The 22172-nt window shown below is 39.5% G+C and overlaps 1 protein-coding gene across 5 annotated transcripts in view; it reads right to left on the bottom strand.

The window, feature by feature from the left end:
* Nucleotides 1–22172, bottom strand: part of MYLK (myosin light chain kinase) — a 206922-nt gene that overhangs the window by 92596 nt on the left and 92154 nt on the right. For all 5 annotated transcript variants that reach the window (XM_089520242.1, XM_089520243.1, XM_089520246.1 and 2 more), the window contains 5 exons: nucleotides 21000–21137; nucleotides 19716–19913; nucleotides 13006–13252; nucleotides 1789–1869; nucleotides 333–1378 (listed from right to left, as the gene is read on the bottom strand). In XM_089520242.1, the coding sequence (XP_089376368.1) occupies nucleotides 333–1378; nucleotides 1789–1869; nucleotides 13006–13252; nucleotides 19716–19913; nucleotides 21000–21137 (1710 nt within the window). The remainder of the gene's footprint in view (nucleotides 1–332; nucleotides 1379–1788; nucleotides 1870–13005; nucleotides 13253–19715; nucleotides 19914–20999; nucleotides 21138–22172) is intronic.

Below are 22172 nucleotides of genomic sequence, written 5' to 3'. Positions count from 1 at the left end.
TCCTGAGCACTCAGGAGCCTAAGTTATGAATTAAAGTGATATGTTGCCACTGCTAAATTATCAACTAACTCCCAGATTCAAATGAAATTTTGTATGAAAAAATCCATTTGCAAGTTGTTAAAAGTGTATCTCCAAGAGACATGTTTAATAAAGACTATTATTCTTTGTTTCTTGCAGGGCAACAAGAGACAGATCTGGAATCAGTTATGCAGACAGTAGTAAAATAAAGCATAATGATATAGATACAATTTTTTTTTTAAAAAAAGTAAATATAGTAAGTAGGCTACCAAAGAAGCATGGCATGTGGCTGGCTTGCCATTTGCTTAGTTTACCTTCTTGGGAGAGGACAATGAACTTTGACGATTTGATGACCTTTCCATCCAAAGTCCAGGTGACAGCAGCAGGTGGGTCTGAGGAAACCTGACACTGTAAGACTAATTTTTCACCTTCTACTACATGGGTATCATGTAGCTTTTCTGTAAATGATGGTGCTGTTCCCACAGGCTCTGTTTTGGTATCTTTTACTTTCTCTTCAGATAACTGTCCATCCACTATTGGTAGGCAGCCACCTTTGCAACTGATGTCATTTTTTTCCTCTTTATTCTCCTGTTTGGCATGTGGCACTTCAGCATTGGTGCTAGCATTTTGTGCTTCAGAGTTAATGCTGGCATTCTGAACTTTAGGTTTTGAACTGACATCTTTGGCTTCTGAAATAGCATTGGTATCTGGTATTTTAGAGGTGGCATTCTTCTTGTCCAGTGATTTGGATGCTGGTGGATTCTTAGAGTTGGTGCTGGCATCTGATGCTTTGGAGACAGTGCTGGGTTTCTGTACTTCCAAGCTGACATTGGCATTCTGGGGCTGGGCATCAGGGCCACCATTCTCAGTAGGTGCCTTTTTCTTTGCCCCAAGCACAGACCTAAAATCAGGTGTAGCTGGCTTAGGGGCTGGTGCCTTCTCTGGTAAGGAAGGTTTAGGGGTGCCCTTCTTAGCCAACACTGCACGGAAGTCCACCTGTTGAGGAACATGGACTTTCCTTTCCTCTTCGGACAAGGTCTTGGGCTTGACCTGCCGCTGCAGGTTAGCACGGAAGTCCATTTGTTCAGCTGGGATTTCCTTCAGCTCCTCCTCAGAAAAACTTTTGGTGTTGACTTTCTTTGCCAAAATGTCACGGAAGTCAATCTGCTCGGCCTCCTGTTGCCTCAGCTTCTCCTCTGTACTCTCTCGAGTTTCTACTCTCCTTTTAAGCACCCCACGGACGTCCTCCTGCTCTTCCTCAACTTGCTGGGTTTCACTGGTATTCCTTCTGAAGCCACCAATGCTTCCAAATGTCAGTGCATTGTGATTATTAGCATCTCTTCGTTCTGCCTGCCTCCCACTGCAAGCAGAGAAGGGTTGGGTGTTGGGGAGGGGGAAGGGGAAGGGGAAGGGGAGGGAGAAGAGAAAGAGAGAGCAAGCTAAGAGTTGGTTTAAAATATCCGGGAACCACCTCAGAGCCAGGACAAAATATGTTTACAGAAGACAAGATTCATTAGAGGAGCATGCTCCATTAGTTTATTGCATCAGTGATGACTTCAGGAACCATATAAGGGCATCAATTTTTAAAAAATTAAAAAAATATTCCACACTGACTTGGTACAGTTTGCTTCAGCTGTATGATGAAAACAATTTGTTGGGTCACATTTGGGAATTAGTCTGAACAACAGCCAACCCAAGTCTGGAAAAGAAAAGAATTAGGAGAGCAAAAAATAGAACCCACCCATGTAAGTCCCTGGGAACCGTACTCACTTGCTGTGCACTTCTCCTTCGGAAACTGAACTTTCTCTCAGCATTAAAGACACCTGACAGCTGCATTCTCCAACGTGGTTTCTGAAAAAAGTTAAAAACTAAGTCAGAATCAGTAAAAAAAAAGCTGCTCTTCCTCTCAAAGTAAATGGAAATGATACAAAAAAGATCAGCCCACTCAATGATGCTTAAAATGTTTCCTCACCCAGCCCTATGCCCCAGTTGATACAGCTACTTTCATTATCATTGGCTAAAAGGAAACTATATTCCCCTCCCCACAACTTTTCTCCCTGTCTATGTGGAGTCCATACAATTTTTGAAAGACATATAGAGGCATTGCTAGACTGCTTCAAAACAAAGGCATGTGGGAGGTGGGAGTGGGAAAGGACTCCCGCCAAACAAGCAACCTGAAAGCAAATAAATATCAGAAGCTGGAAAAACCAAGCAAAGGAAATGAAGTGTTTTGCAAATGCTTAAAATTTCTCCAAACCTTTCTCCAGTGTTTGTTTATTCAAAACCATGTGTTTAATTTTCTTTAAATTTAAGATACTGAAGCCAGGGTCCCTTCCCTCTTTCCCTTGCCTGCCCTCTCCTCCCCTTCCCCTCCAAATAGAGCAATCAATCCACATGGATTGTTTCAGACTCTGCATGTTTATATTTAAAAAATTTAAAAAACAGAAGTGTCACCATATATGGTGCTGAGCACTTATTCTTCCTTTTGCAGAGGAATGCCAGAGATGCCTGTTGGAAAAGACTCCCATTAAAGAAGTCATTAAAATACTTTCCCCTCTTCCCACCCCCCCCCCACCCCCACTACCATGTTATGCTTCACTGCAGATACATCTTCAAATGGATCCTCTCCCCCAAGGGATACCAAAAAACAAAAAAAACAGATTTCATGTCTTTAGGCAACTGTATAAACACTGCCACTACATGCCAAGGAGTTATTCAGAAAAGAAAAGGGGAGAAAAGAAAAAGATGCCTTGATCACTAGCCAACAGTTGAAGACAGAAGAGATATTTTACCAGACGATGGATTTTAAAGGTTTTTCAATCCAAGCCCAATCCTACAACTAGACTTGAGGGTTTTTAATATACAAGATTTATCTCTCTGGAAACAGTCTCTGGACACTGGATGTAGCAATAAGACCCCGAGGAACTTCTGAACTTTACTTTTAAAATGACCCCATTCTGCTTTCAAAATGGCTACATTTTAAGAGGTTCCACAAAACACTGATGTACAGATGGAAGAAACCTCAAGCTCATCTCACTTTAGCCATGAACCTTCCCCACCACCACTCCCTTTGTGTCATGTCTTTTTAGATTGTAAGCCTGAGGGCAGGGAACCGTCCAATTAAAAAGATTGTATGTACAGCGCTGTGTAAATTTACAGCGCTTTATAAATAAAGGTTAATAATAATAATAATAATAATAATAATAACAACAACTGAATCATTGTCTTCTACATGCCTATAACAATTTAGACCAGGGTTTCTCAACAAGGATTCCCTGTAACCCTAGGATTCTATTATAGGTTTCTAGAGGATCCACGAGAGACCATGCTTGAAAAAACAACAACACTTTAATTAATTGTAAATATAATAATTTTTATGCGGGGTTCTCTGGGACTTGAAAAATATTGCACAATATCCTATAGGAAACTATAGAGACAGGCTGAATTAGGCCATAATATCTAAAATATGAGTGGGGAATCTCTCAAGAGTCACATTTCTTCACATGTAATCTACTGGAGGCTGCATGCTAGCAGTGGGCAGGGCAAATCTACATACACTTGAACTGAACAAAACCAGCAGTCACTACATAAATTTCTATCTCCTTTCAAATTATGCATGAACGCACTGCATTCAGCAAAATCTCTGAAGAGCCTTCCTTCTTGAGAGAAAGAGAGAGCAGGAACAGTGCTTCTCCCAACATGACATTTATTGTTATTGTTGTTAACTGCTCTTGAGCTGGCCCTGACTCATGGTTACTCTGTGGATAAGACATCTCCAAGTCCCCCTATCCTCCACTGCTCTGCTTAGGTCCTGCAAATTCAGGCTTGTGACCTTGCTGATTGAGTCTATTAATCTGGCATGTTGTCTTCTTATCTTTCTGTTGCCTCCTACCTTCCCTAGCATTATTTTTTTTCCAATGACTTTATGCTTTCTCATGATGTGGCCAAAGTAAAACAGCCTCAGTATTGTCATCTTGACCGCCAGGGAGAGATCAAATTTAATCTGTTCAAGGACCAATTGTTTGTCTTTTTGGCTGTCCATAGTATCCTCAGCACTGTTCTCCAGTATCACATCTCAAGAGTTTATCTGTTCACTTCACTTTATCCTGCACTTTACCATGCACTGGTAATCTCTCGTCTTGATTTCTGTAATGCGCTCTACATGGGGCTTCCCTTGTACCAAGTTTGGAAGCTTCAATTGATGCAAAACGCAGCAGCCAGACTGGTCACCGGTTCATCCAGGTTTGACCATGTAACACCTCTCTTAAAATCCCTTCACTGGCTACTGATTAGCTTCCGGGTGCAATACAAGGTGTTGGTTATTACCTTTAAAGCCCTACATGGCTTGGGCCTGAGTTACTTGCGGGAACGCCTCTCCCTACACAATCCAACCCGCACACTTAGAATAACTGGGAAGAACATGTTATAACATCAATCAACCAGGCTCATACTGACCTCCCAGAGAGCCTTCACAGCAGCTGCTCTGAAATTGTGGAAGTCTCCCGGAAGAGATCTGTCTTACAGTGCGCCCGTGCCATACGCGGGCGTGCCATACGCGGGCGTGCCATACGCAGCCTTGAGCATACGCGCTCAAGCCGCGGCGTGCGCAGGGGGCGGAAGGGGCGGTGCGTCCCATTCAATTGAATGAGCGTGCGCGCCCGTTGCGCCCCCGCGCCTGAGCCCCATTGTTTCCAAGTAAGGCGAGGACGGACAGTATTACCTCATTGGAATTGTTTAAGAAGGCATTTAAGATGGATCTCTTCCGGTGAGCTTACCCACCTGACGTTGTGTAAGAAACACCCTCAGACCATTGTACGAATCTACTGCATTACCACTTGATGATGAATCACTTTTAAGATTTTTATTGGTGTATTTTATACGTATTTTATTACTGATGTATGGGTTTTAAGGGACTGTAATCCCACCTCTATCCATCTGGGAGAGGCAGGAAAATATAAATATATTATTATTATTATTATTATTATTATTATTATCCTCTGAGTAAACTTTTAAAGAGTTGAAATCTAACACCCCTTGGACTAAAACGGAAGAACATTTGTAGGCAGTAGGAATGTAAAGACTACTTGCAAGTGTTCTGGTCCTTAATGAGAATAAAAAAAAATTAAATCACAAAATGCTTGGGTGTCCCCACCACACACACTCACAAACAATATTTCTGCACTGTTCTTTCTCCAAAAAGATTTTTTCCTCAAATGATTTTAATCTGGGGCAAAAGTTCCAAAATGTGGAAAGCATTTAAAAATTGTACAAAAACTCTCACAATCTTTCAAATAACTTTTGAAATCTTGCCATGTGAGAACCATCTGTAACAGGCAAAAACATAGCCAAAGAAGGTGGAGTCAAACCAAAAGGTTTTGGGGGTTGGAGGGAGGCAATACTCTTTCCCCTTTCTGTCTTTCTCTCCCTTGGCCTCTTCATTTGACCATATTCCACTTGTTTTCTTTTGTGTTCACCCCATCTCATGTAAATATTTACATATACATGCAAATACACATGCATTATTCTATCACTTACAAAATATAGATAAACACATACAAACAGGTAAAAACATACAGCAAGTAATGACCTAGAATTAAAATGTTTACTTTTTAAATCTAGTGATAACTAAAATATACCATCCAATATGGAAAACATAATGGTGGTCAACAAACTAGAAACTATCAATATACGTTCTGCAGCATAAACTCCAATCATATATGGAGAGAGAGATCCCAGAGGTGCAAGTGGGGTTCAGAAAATGATGAGGCACTAGGGACCATATAGCAAACATAAGATGGTTAATGGAGCACACCAGGGAAGAAAAACAGCACGTGTTTTATAAGATATAAGCTATAGCCAAGCTTTGACTCCACAGATCATGAAAAGCTACGGAATGCTCTTAAACACATTGGAGTGCCACTATATTTGGTAGTCCTGATGAGAAATCTATACTTAGGAGAAGAGGCTACTGTTAAAACAGAATATGGAGTAACAGAATGGTTCCCAGTTGGTAAGGGGATTTGGCAAGGCTGCATACTATCATTTTATTTGTTCAACTGGTATGCCGAAAATATCATATGATGAGCAGGTTAAGACTCAGAAGGAGGAGTAAAGATAGGAGGAAGGAACATGAACAATTTAAGGCATGCGGATGACACCATACTACTAGTGGAAACTTGGAACAATTACTAAGGAAAGTCAAGGAAAAAAGGGCAAAGGCAGGCTTATTGCTGAACATAAAGAAAACAAAAATAATAACCATGTAGAATCAATATAAATTCAATCTAGATAATGAGAAAATCAAAATAGTTACAACATTTCCCATACCTTGGACCAAACACTGAACAGAACGGAGACTACAGTCAAGAAATAAGAAGACTAGGAATGGGAAGAGCAACAATGAAAGAACTAGACAAGATCCTAAAGAGTAAAGATGTACAACTGAACACTAAAGTTAGAATCATCCAAGCCATTATATGCCCTATCACCATGTACTGAATATTTTTGTGCAAATTCAGTAAATTTTCAACCTGCCATTATAATCTTTCTTCTTGACGTTTCTTTGAAGTCCTTTTTCTTTATTTTCCTGATTAGATAATTCATAGTTCATAATTCATTGATAATTTATACTTTATTTTAATTGTCAATTTTGTAGGTTTTTAATTGTACAGTACTGTGTTTTTTAGAGTGTAAGTCACTTTTTGGCCCAGTCTTGGGAGGAAAGTGGGATCGAAAAAAATAAACAACAACAACAACAACCCATAGTTACAGGGAGAGAAGTAAATGATATTAAAAAGACACACATACAACAACTAACAGATAAAATACAGTTGGCCCTCCTTATAAAAGGATATTTTATACACGGATTCAAGCATCCATGGCTTCAAAATATTAAAAAAAGGTATAAATTTCAAGTATCAAACCTTGATTTTTCCATTTTATATAAGGGACACCATTTTGCTATGCCATTGTATTTAATGGGACTTGAGCATCCACGGATTTTGTTATTCACAGGGGTTCCTGGAACCAAACCCCACCGGATAACAAGGATCCACTGTACAGCAAATGACACATATACAGAAAAAAGTACAATAGAAAAAATAGTCCTAAATATATTTTTAAAAGAAAGGGGGATGGGGGAGCCAAGAAAAAAAGAAAAGAAAAGAAAAGGAACAAACAAGCAAATAACTACCCAAAAAGGAAGGGGGAAATACCCTAGCTCTCTCTATCTAATCCTATCCCATCCTAAATCCCTTGTTGTTTTCCCACTCTTCCCTGCTTAAGTCTTCCACTTATACATATAATACTGTAGTTCCTCTCTAAATAATATTCAATTATATGAACAACCTTTTCCATAACATAGAGAAAAGATCATAGTTAAATATCAAATGCAATAATTATATTATCTCCTGATCTTTTTTATATATATTCTATAAAATGGAACCAAGTGTAAAAATATTTGCACTGTGTTTCCTTTTAACAAATTAGTCAATTCATCTGATGTGGCAAGAACCAATATTCCGAAATATTCCAAAATCCAAAATCATCCACATGGCTGAGACAGTGACACCTTTACTTTCTGATAGTTCAGTGCACATAAACTTAGGATGTATCCACACTGCAGAAACAATCCACTCTGACACACTTTAACTGCCATGGCTCAGTACTATGGAATTCTGGAAATTTTTGTTAGTGAAACATTTCGTCTTTTCTGCCAGAGCGCTCTGGTGCCACAACAAACTACAATCCCCAGAATTCCATAGCATTGGCCCATGACAGTTTAAAGTGGTGTCAAACTGGATTATTTCAGCAGTCCAGATGCAGCCTTTGTTTCATGCATAAAATTATTAAAAATATTATGTACAAAATTACCTTCAGGCTACATTTATATGTATATGAAACATAAATAAATTGCATGCTTAGATTTAGGTCCCAACTCCAATATATCTCATTATATATATGCAAATATTTCAAAATTAAAAATAATAATAAAATAAATCCAAAACACTTCTGGTTCCAAGCATTTTGAATAGCCTATATATAAAAAATCCCTTTCAATCTGTACATAAAACTAGTGGCAGTAACATTTAAGAAGCAACCCTAAGGCTTCAGTACTGCAAATGCTTCTGGCAGTAAAGACTAACAAATACAATGTAACTCAGTTTCAGGTAGGTTCCACGATCAGGATCAGGCCACACAAGAAACGTTCATTTTGAACTGTTGACTGATCAAACTAAAACTGAAAAGGTAGTACCATAGACTTTTTTTGTTTAAAAGTATCTCAGTCCCCCAAAGTCACATAGGTTAAACAAAATCAAAAATATTAACCGAATAAGGCAACACATCTAAGCACAGTAAATAGCGTGTAATGATATTATCAGTATGAAGTTTTAGAACTGCGTTTGTCAGGACCATACCAGGGAATATGGTTTTATATTTGATCAGCCTTGCCTGAAGGGAAAATAAATGTGAACATGGTTTTTTTAAAGTCAAAAACATTCTTCAAGAGTATCCTTTAAAAAAATGCATCTGAATTTGGATTCCAAGAAAATGGAGAGTAAGCAGGCAAAGACTGTACAGGCAAAGAAAGACCATAAAGAATTATAAAATGCTTCTGGGAATGAGAAATCCTTGACATCTTGAATTACAAAAAGCACCTCCACTGGGACCTCGACAAAGAAGGAAGGAAGGAAGGAGAGACTGTTACTGCAGATAGCTCAGCTGAGAGTATCTGAAACACTTTATTCACCTCTACCAGCCTGCTTGAATTTGGGAGGGCTTTCTCTGTGAACCACTATCATCACAGACACATTTGGTGAAGACACAGGAGTGAGACTTCCCAGTGGCTGCTCTCAGGTTATGCAAATCCTTCCCAGGCGAGGTTTGGTTTGGTCAGCTCCCCTATGCTGTCTTTCCACCGGCAGATCTTTAGTTTTTAAATCATGTGACAGAAGAGTGATTTCAATGTGCTGTACGTCTGTTGTTATTTTTTTAAATCATGTTTTAAACGTGTTTTAAATTTAAAACTATGGGTTGTTTTTTTAAAACTTTTACATAAAGACTTTAGCAGAATTTTGTTTAAAATTGTTGTAACCATGCCGGGAGAAAGGAACCCATGCAAGGAGAAAGGAAGGGTATTAAATAAATAATTAAATATTTGGTTTCTGCAGTTCAGTTACAGGGAGACTTGATCCTGGGTGAGCATGCTGACCGGGCTTGCATTACAGAGTCCTGGTTGGATGAAGCTGGAGTGAAGGTTAGTTAATTTCTTCCAGCTTTGTTCAACTGGGTTCTCTATAAAACAGCACATAAGGCTTGGAGGGTGGTGATGTGGAGTTGCAGTGGTCTATCAGGATCCCAACTCCCTCACAAAGGACCTTGTCTCACAATCTGCTGGATCTGAATGTGCATTTTTGAATGTGGGATGCCGGGAAAGAACAGGGATTCTGTTGGTATACTGCCTCCCTCTCTTCAACCGTCTCCTTTCCTGAGCTGGCTAAGTTGGTCTCAGCAGTGGTGTTGGTGTTCCCTTGGCTTGTTGTACTGGGGGACTTCAACATCCATGCAGAGACTGCTCCATTAGGTTCAGGTCAGGACTTCATGTTCACCACAACACAAGATGGGCTTTAGGCTCACTGGGACTTGGAGCCTCAGCAGGGGTGAGGTAGTGATTAAGATGGTTGCTCCAGGAGATTTATGTATCTAGATGGATTCCTGATGGCTCTTGGCCAGTTTCCTGCTGGCCAGGGACGTAGCCAAGGGGGGGGGGGGGTTCTTGGGGTCCGGACCCCCCCCTTCCATTAGAAAAATGAATGGTGTGCTGCTGCGCCACCGCACTCAAGCCCCATTATAATGGTGGCACTTAGTCTGCACCCCCCCCCCTTCCTAAAATCCTAGCTACGTCCCTGTGCTGGCTTGACACAAAATCCTGTTGAAGCCCTGGCTGATCTCTGGAATAAGGAATTGGCCAGGGCAGTGGTCATGATGTCCCTAAGCATCCCCTACCATGACATTCAGCCAAGTGGTTCTTAGTTCAATAGGGAGCTGGTGGTGATAAAATGAGTGGGATGGAGACCAGAGTGACAATGGCAGAAGACTTGGAGCGAGTCTGACTGAACACAGGCTAGAGTTGATTAGAAGTCTTATTCCATGGTGATGGCAGCAGTGAAGGAATTATACTTTTCTGCCACCATTGCATCTGCACAGTGTTATCCTTCAGAGCTGTCTAAAGTGGCCAGGGGCCTTTTACACTCTGAGGAAACAAAGACCACTCAACAAGCCACTGTGATGAATTTGCAAGACACTGCATATACAATCACTTGGATCAGCTCTGACATGGATGCTGAAGTTGAGATCCTACCATTCTGAATAATTTTCGGCCAGCCTCTAACATTCCATTCTTGTGCAAGATTCTGGAGTGTGTGCTGGCCTCCCAGCTCCAGGGTTTTCTGGATGAAACAGATTATCTAGAGCCAATTCAATCTAGTTTGTGGGACAGAGACAGCTTTGGTCTCCTTGGTGAATGACCCTACACAGGGAACTGGACAGAGGGAGCCTGTCCCTGTTGGTTTTGCTGGATCGCTTGGTGGATTTTGATACTATGGACTATGGTATCCCTCTGGATTGCCTCTTTGTGATGGGACTTGGGAACAGTGTTGTGCAGTTTATGTTTTTCTTGGATGGGCAAATGCAGTAGGTGTGCTGGAGGACCCTTGTTTGACCCCCTGACCACTGGCCTGTGAGTCCCACCGCATTCTTTTTTGTCCTCCATGATGTTTAACTTCTACATGAAATCCCCCTGGCAGAAGTCTTCCAGAGTTTTGGTGTACAGTCTTTGTTAAGGAAAATGCAACATGGGACATACAGTAGAAGAAATAAAACATGTATGTGAAAGTCACAGTGACTAAGCAAAAGCAATTAAGAAGCCACACAGATGAAAAAGCTAATGTAATTTAGAAGTCCTGAATGTCAAGGACAGAATTGTAGAATGTACAACTGGAAACACCTGAGATTCATTAAGTGTACAAGGTGAAATGATGAAATTCTCAAGTATGGGTTGAACTATGAGAACCAATCAAAATGAATGTACACGCCCACTGGGTGGAAACTGACTAGTGGGTGGTGTTTGACAATGGCTATAATAATTGCTATGTTTGTCAATGTATTTTGTGGGTAGTTGGAATGTTTTGGGTAGTTGGGTAGTTTGGAGATATTCGAGATTGTAGAGATTGTGATTTATAGGGCATATAGTTTTTGTATTTTGTAGAATAAAGTAGATCTTTTATATAAGACTACTGAGTTGTCTGGTGTCTTGAGTGAAGATACAAGAGCCAGCAGGATCCTGGAGAAGTTTGGAGACTTCTGAGGAAGAAGAGTGAGAAGGCTTGGAGAGTTTGTCAGGGTCTTCAGCCTATTCTCTGAAACTCTGCTGCTATTGGAGAAAAGCACTAACCACTGATCAAAGCTGGTCAGCTCCGCTGCATAACAAGGTGGTGAGTTAGAGCCAGAGGTGAAGAGCTACAACTCCCATCATCCTTGACAGTCTTATCAGTATGCTGATGACACCCAACTCTTTTTCTCACTCCCATCTGATTCCAAGGAAGCTGTCTCAGTACTGAATCAATGTCTGTTGTCAGTAACAGACTGGGTGAGGACAAATCAATTCAAACTTAATTTAGATAATTTAGACTACTCTTGATCAGATCAAGGAATAGAGACTCTGCCTGCACTGGATGGATTTGTAATCCCTCTGAAATCTCAGGCTGCAGCTCGGGTATTCTCCTGGACTTGGCTCTGACCCTGGATGTCCAGGTTTCAGCAGTGGCTAGGAGTGATTTAGTGCACCAGTTGCACCCTTTTCTTGAGATGTCAGATCCAGCTACTGTGACACATCCCTTGATTGCATCCTGTTTGGACTACTGTAGCACACTGTACATGGGGCTGCCTTTGGAAACTGTTCAGAAACTTCAGTGGGTTCAAAATGCTGCAGTCAGAATACTGATTGGGGCCAGTTATATGGAGCATATACCTCCTTCAATAAAACAGTTTCACTGACTACTCGTTCATTTCCAGGCACAATTGAAAGTACTGGTCATGACCTAAAAGACCTTTATAGCTTTAGTCTAGACTATCTGAAATACCGTATCTCCCAATACAAACTTGCCAGAACTCTAAAATCTTCAGAGGAATGCTTCCTCTTGATCCTGCCACCATCAAATGCTCGCTTGGTGAGGCCATGAGAGACAGCCTTCTCAGTGGCTCCTGCCACCCTATGGAAGAGGTGGCTATGCTGGCCCCCCTCCTGGTTTCCTTTTATTGGTAGGCAAAGACATTTCTGTTTAAGCAGACTTTTAATATATAATTGGAGGGTGGGGCAGGATATTGGGGATGTTTTATTTATCTTATAAACTTTTGCTTATTTTAAAAAAATTTTTAATGTATTTTATGAAATAACTAATTGTGTTTTTAAAAATTTTATTGTACACATTTTTAATTTACTATTTCTGGAAGCTGCCTTGGTTCCCACTCTGGGAGAAGAGTGGCATAAAAAATAAATAAAAATACACCTTCAGGAGACTGAATATTGTTTGAAAAATGGCCAGAAGGGAAGGAATTCAGTAGCTTCTCTTCAAAACAGACCCTGCTTCTGCAATGTTTATGTGTGTGATAAAGAATTGGAAGGGCAAAATCATGGAACTGCATAGAACATGCACTTTCCCCTTTTAAACAAATTAAAAGCAGACAAATTAATAGGGAGCCCATGAACAAATGAACAGACTATGAGCTCTTGGGATGCCCTGTGTCTACAGAATCAAATAGCATGATGAAAGTGAAATAGACCATATTTTGAAAAGTTGTTAAATTCTCATATAGATCATATTTAAGGCGACATGTTACGTAATTATTAAAAGCTGCAAGTATCACAGAAAGAGAGAGAGAGAGAGAAACAGACAGACAGACAGACAGAGATGCTTCCACTGGATTTACCTGAGTTGTATTTCATATTGGCCAGCATGACAAGGTTGCACATTCCTTATAACCAATGTGAAGATGTCTTCATTCTGTAGAAATTCACAGCCTGCTCCTGTAGTCACTTTCCTGCCATCTTTCAACCAGTGAACTGCAGGGAAAGGGTCTCCAGCAATGGCACAAGAAATAAGAATGTTTTGCCCAGGTGCTGCTGTCACTGACCTTGGTTTGCTAATGAACCATGGCTGAATGCCATCTTGAGGTTCTGTAACATAGAAAGAGAAAACTTAACAAAATACGTAGAAATCAATGCTGAGGTTGCCATCTTCATCTTAGATTATGACAGGCTACCACTTGCTCTCATGCACAGTTACGATATCAAGTATAGGGGCTCTCTGAACTACACAGAGAATTGTCTTGTGTGTGAGAGACTGAGGTCATACTGCCTGTCTTTGTGCAGCATGAGTGAGTAGGACAGTGGTAAGGAACAAGAATCATATCACTGTAGCAGACCAGAAAGCTTTCAACTCTGCACTAGAAACTCGGGTAGCAATTACCACGAACGATATTAAGCCTCAGCAGTCCTCAATCAGAATCTGTTTTTGTTACCTAAGTATCTTCAGCAGTGGCCAGCTGGATCTGATACAGATATTCCTGCATTATTTCACTTGACAAATGTGATGGTTATTTTTTTAAAAAATGACTCCACAGAACCACACTGCTACCACTCAAACTTTATTGAAAAATATGTGGACCAGGAGCTGAAAAGTGGTGTATGGGTGCACCATTATGTCAGTAGTTTATACACACATCTGTAGGAATGGATTAGGGCTGAGAGAGCAGAGTGCTCACCCTGGGTATCAAGCTGCAATAGGGAAAGCTGAGCTAAACTCAGTGGCTCAGACTTTCTTCAGGATATTATCTGCAACAAACTAGGACAACAACAAAAAAAGAGAAAGGGGGGGGGGGGGGCAAAAGTTCATGCTTAAACTCTTCCAAACACATTTCACTGTTTGTCTCAATGTTAACTATAAACATCAACTTCGGTCTATTAGTTTTAAAGTTTGCTTCTTTTTCCATTTCCATGTACACATAAGAATCTGGAGAACACAGCTTTCCTTTGTAAATTTTTGCAATTCTACTTAAGTCACACAATTTGACAACTTTAGAGAACTGGCCTGAGGTGGGATGGAGGAATGGAAGATGCTCCTTGCCTAAGATGTTGTTTACCCAAAGATGAACCTTGAACATATGAAATAAATCTTTTGGCATGTACACATGTGCATGCACACACACACACACACACACACACATTAAGAGAGATTTACATGAAGTTTTGACAATCTCCAATACAGACAATGACTACTGCTTGTAGGGAAAATTTCCAAAAGTGGTAGAGCATCAACTGTGAGCTGCAGTTGAGATACAAAGGCACAAAAGGTAGCAAGAACTCCAGCTTCAGAAGGAAAGAACTGAACAAAATAATCCAATATTATCATTAATTCTGGGAAGGGAGCAGAACTAGGCTGATCATTCATACCATTTTAAACAGGACAGTACTGTTTTTTTCCCCATATTTCCAGACCATCCTGTCATTTTAATATAAATGTAAATTTTGTTCCATTTTCAAGAAAAATGCCCTATTATGTCATGGAATTTGAAAATGGTTTGAAGATTCCTGTTTGAAATTATAATTGTCAAAAAAATTGTGTCATAGGCCTGTTACAGACAGCCAAAATAAAGCTGCTTCGAGTCACAGTGGAGGTATGGTGTTTCAATGATGCATGCATCCTAAGAGTCCAGAAGCCACACCAAAGCCACGCTCCCGTTCTTAGGGCTGGAGCGTGGCTTTGGTGTGACTTCTGGACTCTTAGGACGCATGCATCATTGAAACACCATACCTCCACTGTGACTTGAAGCAGCTTTATTTTGGCTGTCTGTAACAGGCCATAGAGTATCCCATATTTGTCTCAAGGAAATACGGTCAGCCTAAGCAGAACTAAAACTACAGTATATTAAAAATGACCACTCAAGAACAACTCAGTTGAAACATATTGAGCTCTCTACACACCTCCACAGCTACCACAAGTGTATGTCTATCTTGTTTTGTGCACACTAAAGCTCCACACATTTCCTTACTTCTGCAACTGGCACATCCTCATGCAACCAAACATGGGTTGAGGAGAAGGGGTGGGGACTTGTCGGGACTCAATTTATAAAATGAGTCTATCTCCATATGTATGGGGCAAAAGGTGTAGCATAAGAATCCATTCTGAAGTCTGCCCTTGGGCCTTGCTTTGAAAATGGGCAGAGAAGATTGGAGCTACTACCCCCATTTTAATGCCTTCTCATTACCTTTAGAATCTTCTAAACTCTAAATTTTCCATTTCAAAATCTTAACACATTTTTTTCCTAAGAATATTTGTTTACTCTGTTATTCAGGGAAACAGAAAGGGAAGAACAGCTGAAATGTTCTAAAGACTAAGAAATATGCCTCAATTTCTGAATAGCAACTTGGAACCAGGGGCTAGTCTACATGGAAGTGAATTATGTGAACTGCTGTGGATTTTTGTACATTTGCATTGAGGACTGTCTTCACTTTCTCTGCTGAAAATGCACAACCATATGAATCCATTCAAGGCAGATTGATGGCCACACGTTAAACAATGCACATCCTTGCAGGTAATCCAGTAAAAATTCACCTACAGTATTGCATGTGATTCAATTTGCACTTTAAATATTAGAAATTAGACTCTTTGTCTTCAAATGTGATATTAGTTTTGTAGGGGGTGCAAACATTAACCAAATATTTCCTAGGGGTGTGGGGCAGAGAAAAGGTTGGGAATCACTGACCTAGAAGATCATACTGTGTACCAAGCACCATCTTAGCTGGAAGATTATTCTTGTAGAAGAGCCTCTTTAAAAACTTAAGGACTTGTTTGTATATATTTATTTCTCTAAAGCATTCATATACTTTTTAGCCAAAAACAAGCTCCCAGAATGGCCTACTATTAGTTAAGTTGACAATCCTTGTTCTCTGTTTCACAGCTGAAATAAGATGCAACCACACAAGGGAGAAGACAATAGGGAAGTAAAATTAAGTTCAGCAGCAGCTACTGGGATCCAGCAGCCTGGCTGCTCTCTCTCATCTTGCCTTTATGGACACAGAAATAACAGCTGGAGCCTGGAAAGAACAGATTTCAGCAACTATAGGGTCGGAGATATGACGGAGATGTGGCTGACTGTTTGCCCACCACTGATATTGTTCTGGTAATAAAGAGAACCCAGAAGAATGTATTGCTTCTGAACTATTTCCAAGGGCACAGAACTTTAGTTATAGTGAAAAGTTTCAGAGCAAACTCTGAGTGTAAATGCCAACTGAACAGAATTATTGCACCGACTCAGGGAAGAACAGCATGTTTGATGTTTAATGTATATACTCAATTATAAGTCAACCTCGCGTATAAATCGAGTTCAGGTTTTGGGGCCAAAATAATGTATTTTGATATGACCCATGGATAAGTCAATAGTAAAACATAGGGGCATATCATGAGGGATCTAAAGAATGAAGCAAACATAAATGATGCCAAATAACTTTGAAAATTCCAATAGGCATAACTGTTTGTGCTCAATCTAAAGGCTGGAGGGATGAGATAGTAGTGGTGGTGGTGGTGGGGGGGGGGGGTCAGTGCTTCATTTAGGTGCTCTAAGATGGGATTAAACTCTCACCTTTCACCAGGGGATGGTTCTTTTAAAATAATAGTTAAAATACAGTACACACATTAACCAGTGGATAAGTCAACCCAGGTTTTTTGGGTCAGCATTTGGACTAAAATTTCTAGGTTTACATATGAGTATATACAGTACATAAAAAGCCATGTTGGCCAAATCATGATAATCTTGAATTTCATGATGTTTATATAGTATGGTACTCATTCATGCCAACACATCTCATACAAATAAGCACTCTGTTTCAAATTTAATGGCAGGAGTTCCATTGTGATTTAATCTGTCTATATTCTGTAAAAGCATGAGTGAAAAACCTACAGCATTCACACAGTTTCTAAAAGCCTTCTAAAACTGATAGGTCTTTTCCTCAGCAACTCATTGGCTGGGGAGAAAAAGCAGAGCGTGTGAGAAAGAGATTGAGAGAGAGAGAATGTAGAAAAAGAAAGATCCATGCTGACTAGGGATTCTGTAATCCAATCAGTAACTTTCTTCCCACCCCAATAAAATAATATGAAAGCCAGAGAGCAAAATGGATCTGAGAAAGAAATAGGCTGTCAATATGGGTGGCAGAAAGAAGGAAGGTAATGAGGAAGACAGAAGGGGGAGGGTCTGGCCTAGCATACAGCTGGCATAAACTCTATAGTCCTGAAAGAAAGTCCTGGAGAGTAACCCTTCACATCTTATGTTACCTGAAAGCTTCCCTAAACTCTTATTGGTATAGGGTATGGTGGAAATATTTTGAGAGCCAGCATTGGACTACAACTCTGGAGATCAGGGTTCAATTCCCTGCTTGGCTATGGAAACCTATTAAGTGCCCTTGGATGAGTTACACACACTCAGCCCCAGAAAACTCCATGACAAGTTCACATTAAGGTTGTCACGAGTCAAAAATGACTTGAAGGCACACAACAAGAACAATTATTTTAATTAATAAATAGATAAACATAAATTCTTGGACACATGGACATACAGAGATAGATAGAGAGAGAGAGGAGGGAGGGAGGGAGGGAGGGAGGGAGGGAGGGAGGGAGGGAGAGAGTCTGTGGATTTGACTGCCTGGAAATGGCCACAGCCCATATTATTAAATGGTGGCACAGCACACTGATGCGCTTATATGTCCAAACACACATTACCAACATTTAATGATATGGGGTGTGTGACTGTCTGCAGTTTTTGCCATTGCTGGGTGAAGATCAGAACCAAACCCCTGGAGATGGGAAGACTCCACTCTATGATGAATAGTTACAAAAGTAATCTCTACCTAATTTAACCAAAGGAGCATTCATTTGTCCCCCCCCCCCCCCTTTAAATCTTATTACACTATCGCTTCATCTCTTCCTTGACTTACAATATATTCAAGAAGCACCTTAAGGCAATTACCTTACTGTTCACTCCTTGAGACTCCTTTTTTCTCTGATTCTGGTTTTTACTGTTTGTACTGTAACTCTCTTTCCAAAAATATTCCCAGCAAACACTCATTGGTTAGAGGCTCAGACACACTTCCCTTTTGGGCTAGTTCCTTGTGCTCATTTATGTTACTATTAAGTCTCTTTCTGCAAGTGCTTAAGCAATTTTTAGACATTTTTATCTGCAAAATATGTCCTCATGAGTTCCTGTCAGCTACAGTGAACATGAACACATTTTTTATTATTCTGATAGATTTTTAAACAACAACAAAGAATAGGAGTTTGATATTCAAAATAACTACAGCTTGGAAAAGTTATGTTTTCAGACTACTACTTCCAGAATCCTCCCTGCAGCATGGATCTAAAATGGAGTGGAGAAGAAATGGGAAACAGGGGAGAGTGTGATCTCTCTTCCCATGCTTATTGTAGAAGTACGAAAATGAGCCTCCACATTTCCTCCCATGAGAAAGATATGTGCTATCCCAGAGAACACATCTTCCTGCAGGCAATGCATGAGCTCTAGGGATGTCAGTGAAGTTCTCCCAAACCAGCCTGGGAAAAGCCCATTTTAAAGGAAAGGAATCCCACCCACCCCCCAGCCTCCAGCTGATTCTCTTGCTCAAACTGAATTTTCTGTATGTCTTTGGCTGACAAACATTTTGCATTGTTGGATTTTGGTGACTGTAGCTGACAATATCACTTCAATTGCCAAAGCCCCCATTCTCTGGAATGAAATTGAACTAGATTGCATAGGACCAATTTTAAGATATATGGGCAGGAAACCAGAGTAGCAGCCCCCCCATGGGGTCTTTACAATTTAACCCATTTTTCTCATGTATTCTTTATACCACTGGATCCTTTCATATTACACAGTTTAGTATTACAATCCCACTTTAATGGTCATGACAAAATCCTATGGAATCTTGCAGTCTGTAGTCTGCTGAGGCACTATTATACACTTGTATCTTCTTGTTGTTATATTTCAGTGAGAAAAGTGACAATATAATACATGCCAAAGGCAACTTGATCTTAGAGGAAAGTTTTGATTATCAACAAGCCACCATATTTTAAAGCTGCTCATTAGGTCAGTTTTCTCATATCAGAGAATCACATTCTCAGGGTTTCAATTTCTATGGTCCAAAACATACTGCAGAAATAATTCAGTTTGAGATCACTTTAACTGCCCTGGCTCAATGCCGGAGAATTCTGGGAACTGTAGTTTTGTGAAACATTTAATCTTCTTTATCAGAGAGCTCTAGTGTCACATTAAACTACAATTCCCAGGATTCCCTAGCACTGAGCCAAGGCAGTTAAAGTGGTCTCAAACTGGATTATTTCTGCAGTGTGTTTCTGACATATATCAGCACACACTATATAAATGTTTATAATGGAATACTTTTGCTATAGAGCTGTGCTCTGGCAATAGAATGAGCAGAGTGAAGGACAAATATCCTCCAGCAACCTGTGCAGAACACAACAATGGACTGATTTCTCTATACTTTCTTTGAAAAAAATATGTTAATTGGACTGAATTGAACATATCAATTTGTAGCTGAGCCATAAGCTTAGATATTTATCTTTCTTTTTTTTTACCTTGCACAGTCAGCGTTGCTTCAGTCTGAATTTCTCCTAAGCCATTCCAGGCCTCACAGGTGTACTTTCCCGTGTCCTCTGGGAATACCTCTTGGATATACAGGCTATATTCATTGCCCTTCTTCTCAAAATGAAAATCCTCTGTTTCCTGGATTTCTTTCCCATTGTGCAGCCAAATTATTTCAGGAGGCGGGTTAGCTGAGCCACAAGAAAACACAAGGCTTTGAGATAAACTGTTAGCAACAGCGGAAGTGGGTGAGCTATTCTACTAAGTCTACTGCAGTGGTAAGATAAGGTTGAACAAGCAACTCACTTGAAATTTCTTTTACTATAGGTTTTGAAAAAGACCTACTCTGAGCTAGATTCTACTGTGAATTACACTGAGGGAATGTCTGCACCCTGGCAAATGAGTCTGTGCTTGGTTTTTTATTTAGATATATATGTATCCTTGACTTTCATCAAGGGCAACCCAGAGAAATTGCACCAAATTATCTGCCTTGCTCCTATCTGCTCTCCCCTCACACTGATTTTCTGGAAAAAAATCTAGCAAAATGTATCTAGATAGTATAATGACTCTTTCCTTTTATACTTACCTCACCATGAAATTCTGGAATGTTAGACCAGTTGATACTTAAACTGATTCTCCCAAAGCATTTCTCACCCTTCTGTGGGTCTAATCTACAAATATGTACATGAAAACACTCCTAATTCCACTTTCCTAACCATGCTTTATGAAATGATTCCAGATGGATTTGTTTATAATCTCCTTTCTGCCCCATTCAAAATGGTTTGTTATTCACAGTGGCTAGAAATACCACTCACTGAACTTTATTAAAATTCTGTTGGCTTCCATATGTATTGGAGCAAAGATTTAGGTGGATTTTTTAAATCTGGCACCTTCTCTGTGGCTCCAGCTGAGTAACAGCATTGGCCTTAAAACATACTGTATGTGGCAGATAATGCCCCAATGCAAATTGGTATTAAAATCACAAACATGTTATCTTAAAAGAAACCCTATTATTTGCATTATTTTGGGATGGATAAGAGCAAAATATGCTTAAAATAAAGACATTTCTGGGGGAAACCACAAGATTTCCTGGCTAGTGAAGCCTTCCCAGATGCTGACTTTCAGAATATTAGACATAAAATAGAAAAATTGGGATACAGGGAATAGGTTAGAAATCAAGAAACAGAGAGGGAAATTGGTTGGTTACAAGAGCAGATGAGCTTTGAGAAAACCAGAAACCACCAAAACATGACTCATTAATAATGAACAACAAATACCTGAAACTTCTACTGTCATAATCACTTGGCTGCCATCCATCACCTTGAGATCACTTAGACCTTTAAGGAAAACTGGAGGGAAGGTTTTGTCAGCTGGGGCAGGATGTATACTTTCCAATTTATTTCTGCTTCTCTTTTCTGCATAAATAAACAACACAACAGTTTCTTGTTAGGAGGCCTTTAAATAAAAGCATTCAACTTCTTTTCAATATGAATGAAAGTTAATAGGATGAAGGTACTTCTAATGGGTAAATAACTCATGCTGTATCCACAAGAGGCACCTATGCAGGACATATTTTACATTAAGGATTTTGAGTGGAAACTTTCTCATTTCTAAAAATTTAATGTTGCGTAGTATTAATTAAGAACCTAACAATGGATGAAGCATGAGAGAAACTGGGCATATGAATGTTACATATGCAAACACAAAATTCTGTGCACACATATAATTTTTTTCCTACAATTTAGTAAAATGCAAAATTGTTCAAAAGTGAAACAAAAGAAGCACAGGCTATTCTGTCATGTCTTAAAATATTTACAGCTGGCCCTTCTTATACACAGATTTTTTAAAAACTTTATTAGTATAAAAAATTGTACAAATATTATTATATCAATACATCTCCATTTTTATTCCCTTATACATCAAATATTAAAATTTTCTAACTTTTGTTTCTCTTCACAATTGTGTACTTCCTGGTTAGCTGAAATTCTATCACTCTCATTTAATATTTATTCTACTGAACTCTTAGCATTTTCCTTACCACTATTGCTTTTTAAGCTTTCCAAACTTAACTTCTCCCGACCTTACCTACTATACCAACCACATCTACTTTTTCCTATTTAAAAACAAATTGTTAATTGTCATGCGTTCTCTATCATCAATCTTCATCTATTCTAATACGTATATATACTTTTTACTATAACCTAAATTACACAAATAACTTCTCCATATATTTTAGTACTGTCCCTAATTCGTAATCAGATTATACTTCTAATATCATATACATTTTGTCATCGTTTTCATTTTTCAAAGAGTCTTTCCAGACCTCCCATTCCTTGTAAAAAACCTCTGAGTGGTTTATCCTTCAGTTAAGTATGTCAACTTATCAATTTCATATAGGTCTAACATCTTCCATTTCCATTCTTCAATCCCCAGACATTCTTCTTTTTTCC

Source organism: Sceloporus occidentalis, unplaced genomic scaffold (genome assembly GCF_023333645.1).
Source record: "Sceloporus occidentalis isolate IW3139 unplaced genomic scaffold, rSceOcc1.0.p SCAF_4, whole genome shotgun sequence".
In the NCBI taxonomy this organism is placed as follows: Eukaryota; Metazoa; Chordata; class Lepidosauria; order Squamata; family Phrynosomatidae; genus Sceloporus; species Sceloporus occidentalis.
Note: the sequence above shows the minus strand (reverse complement) of the source record. Positions and strands in the feature narration are given on the sequence as shown.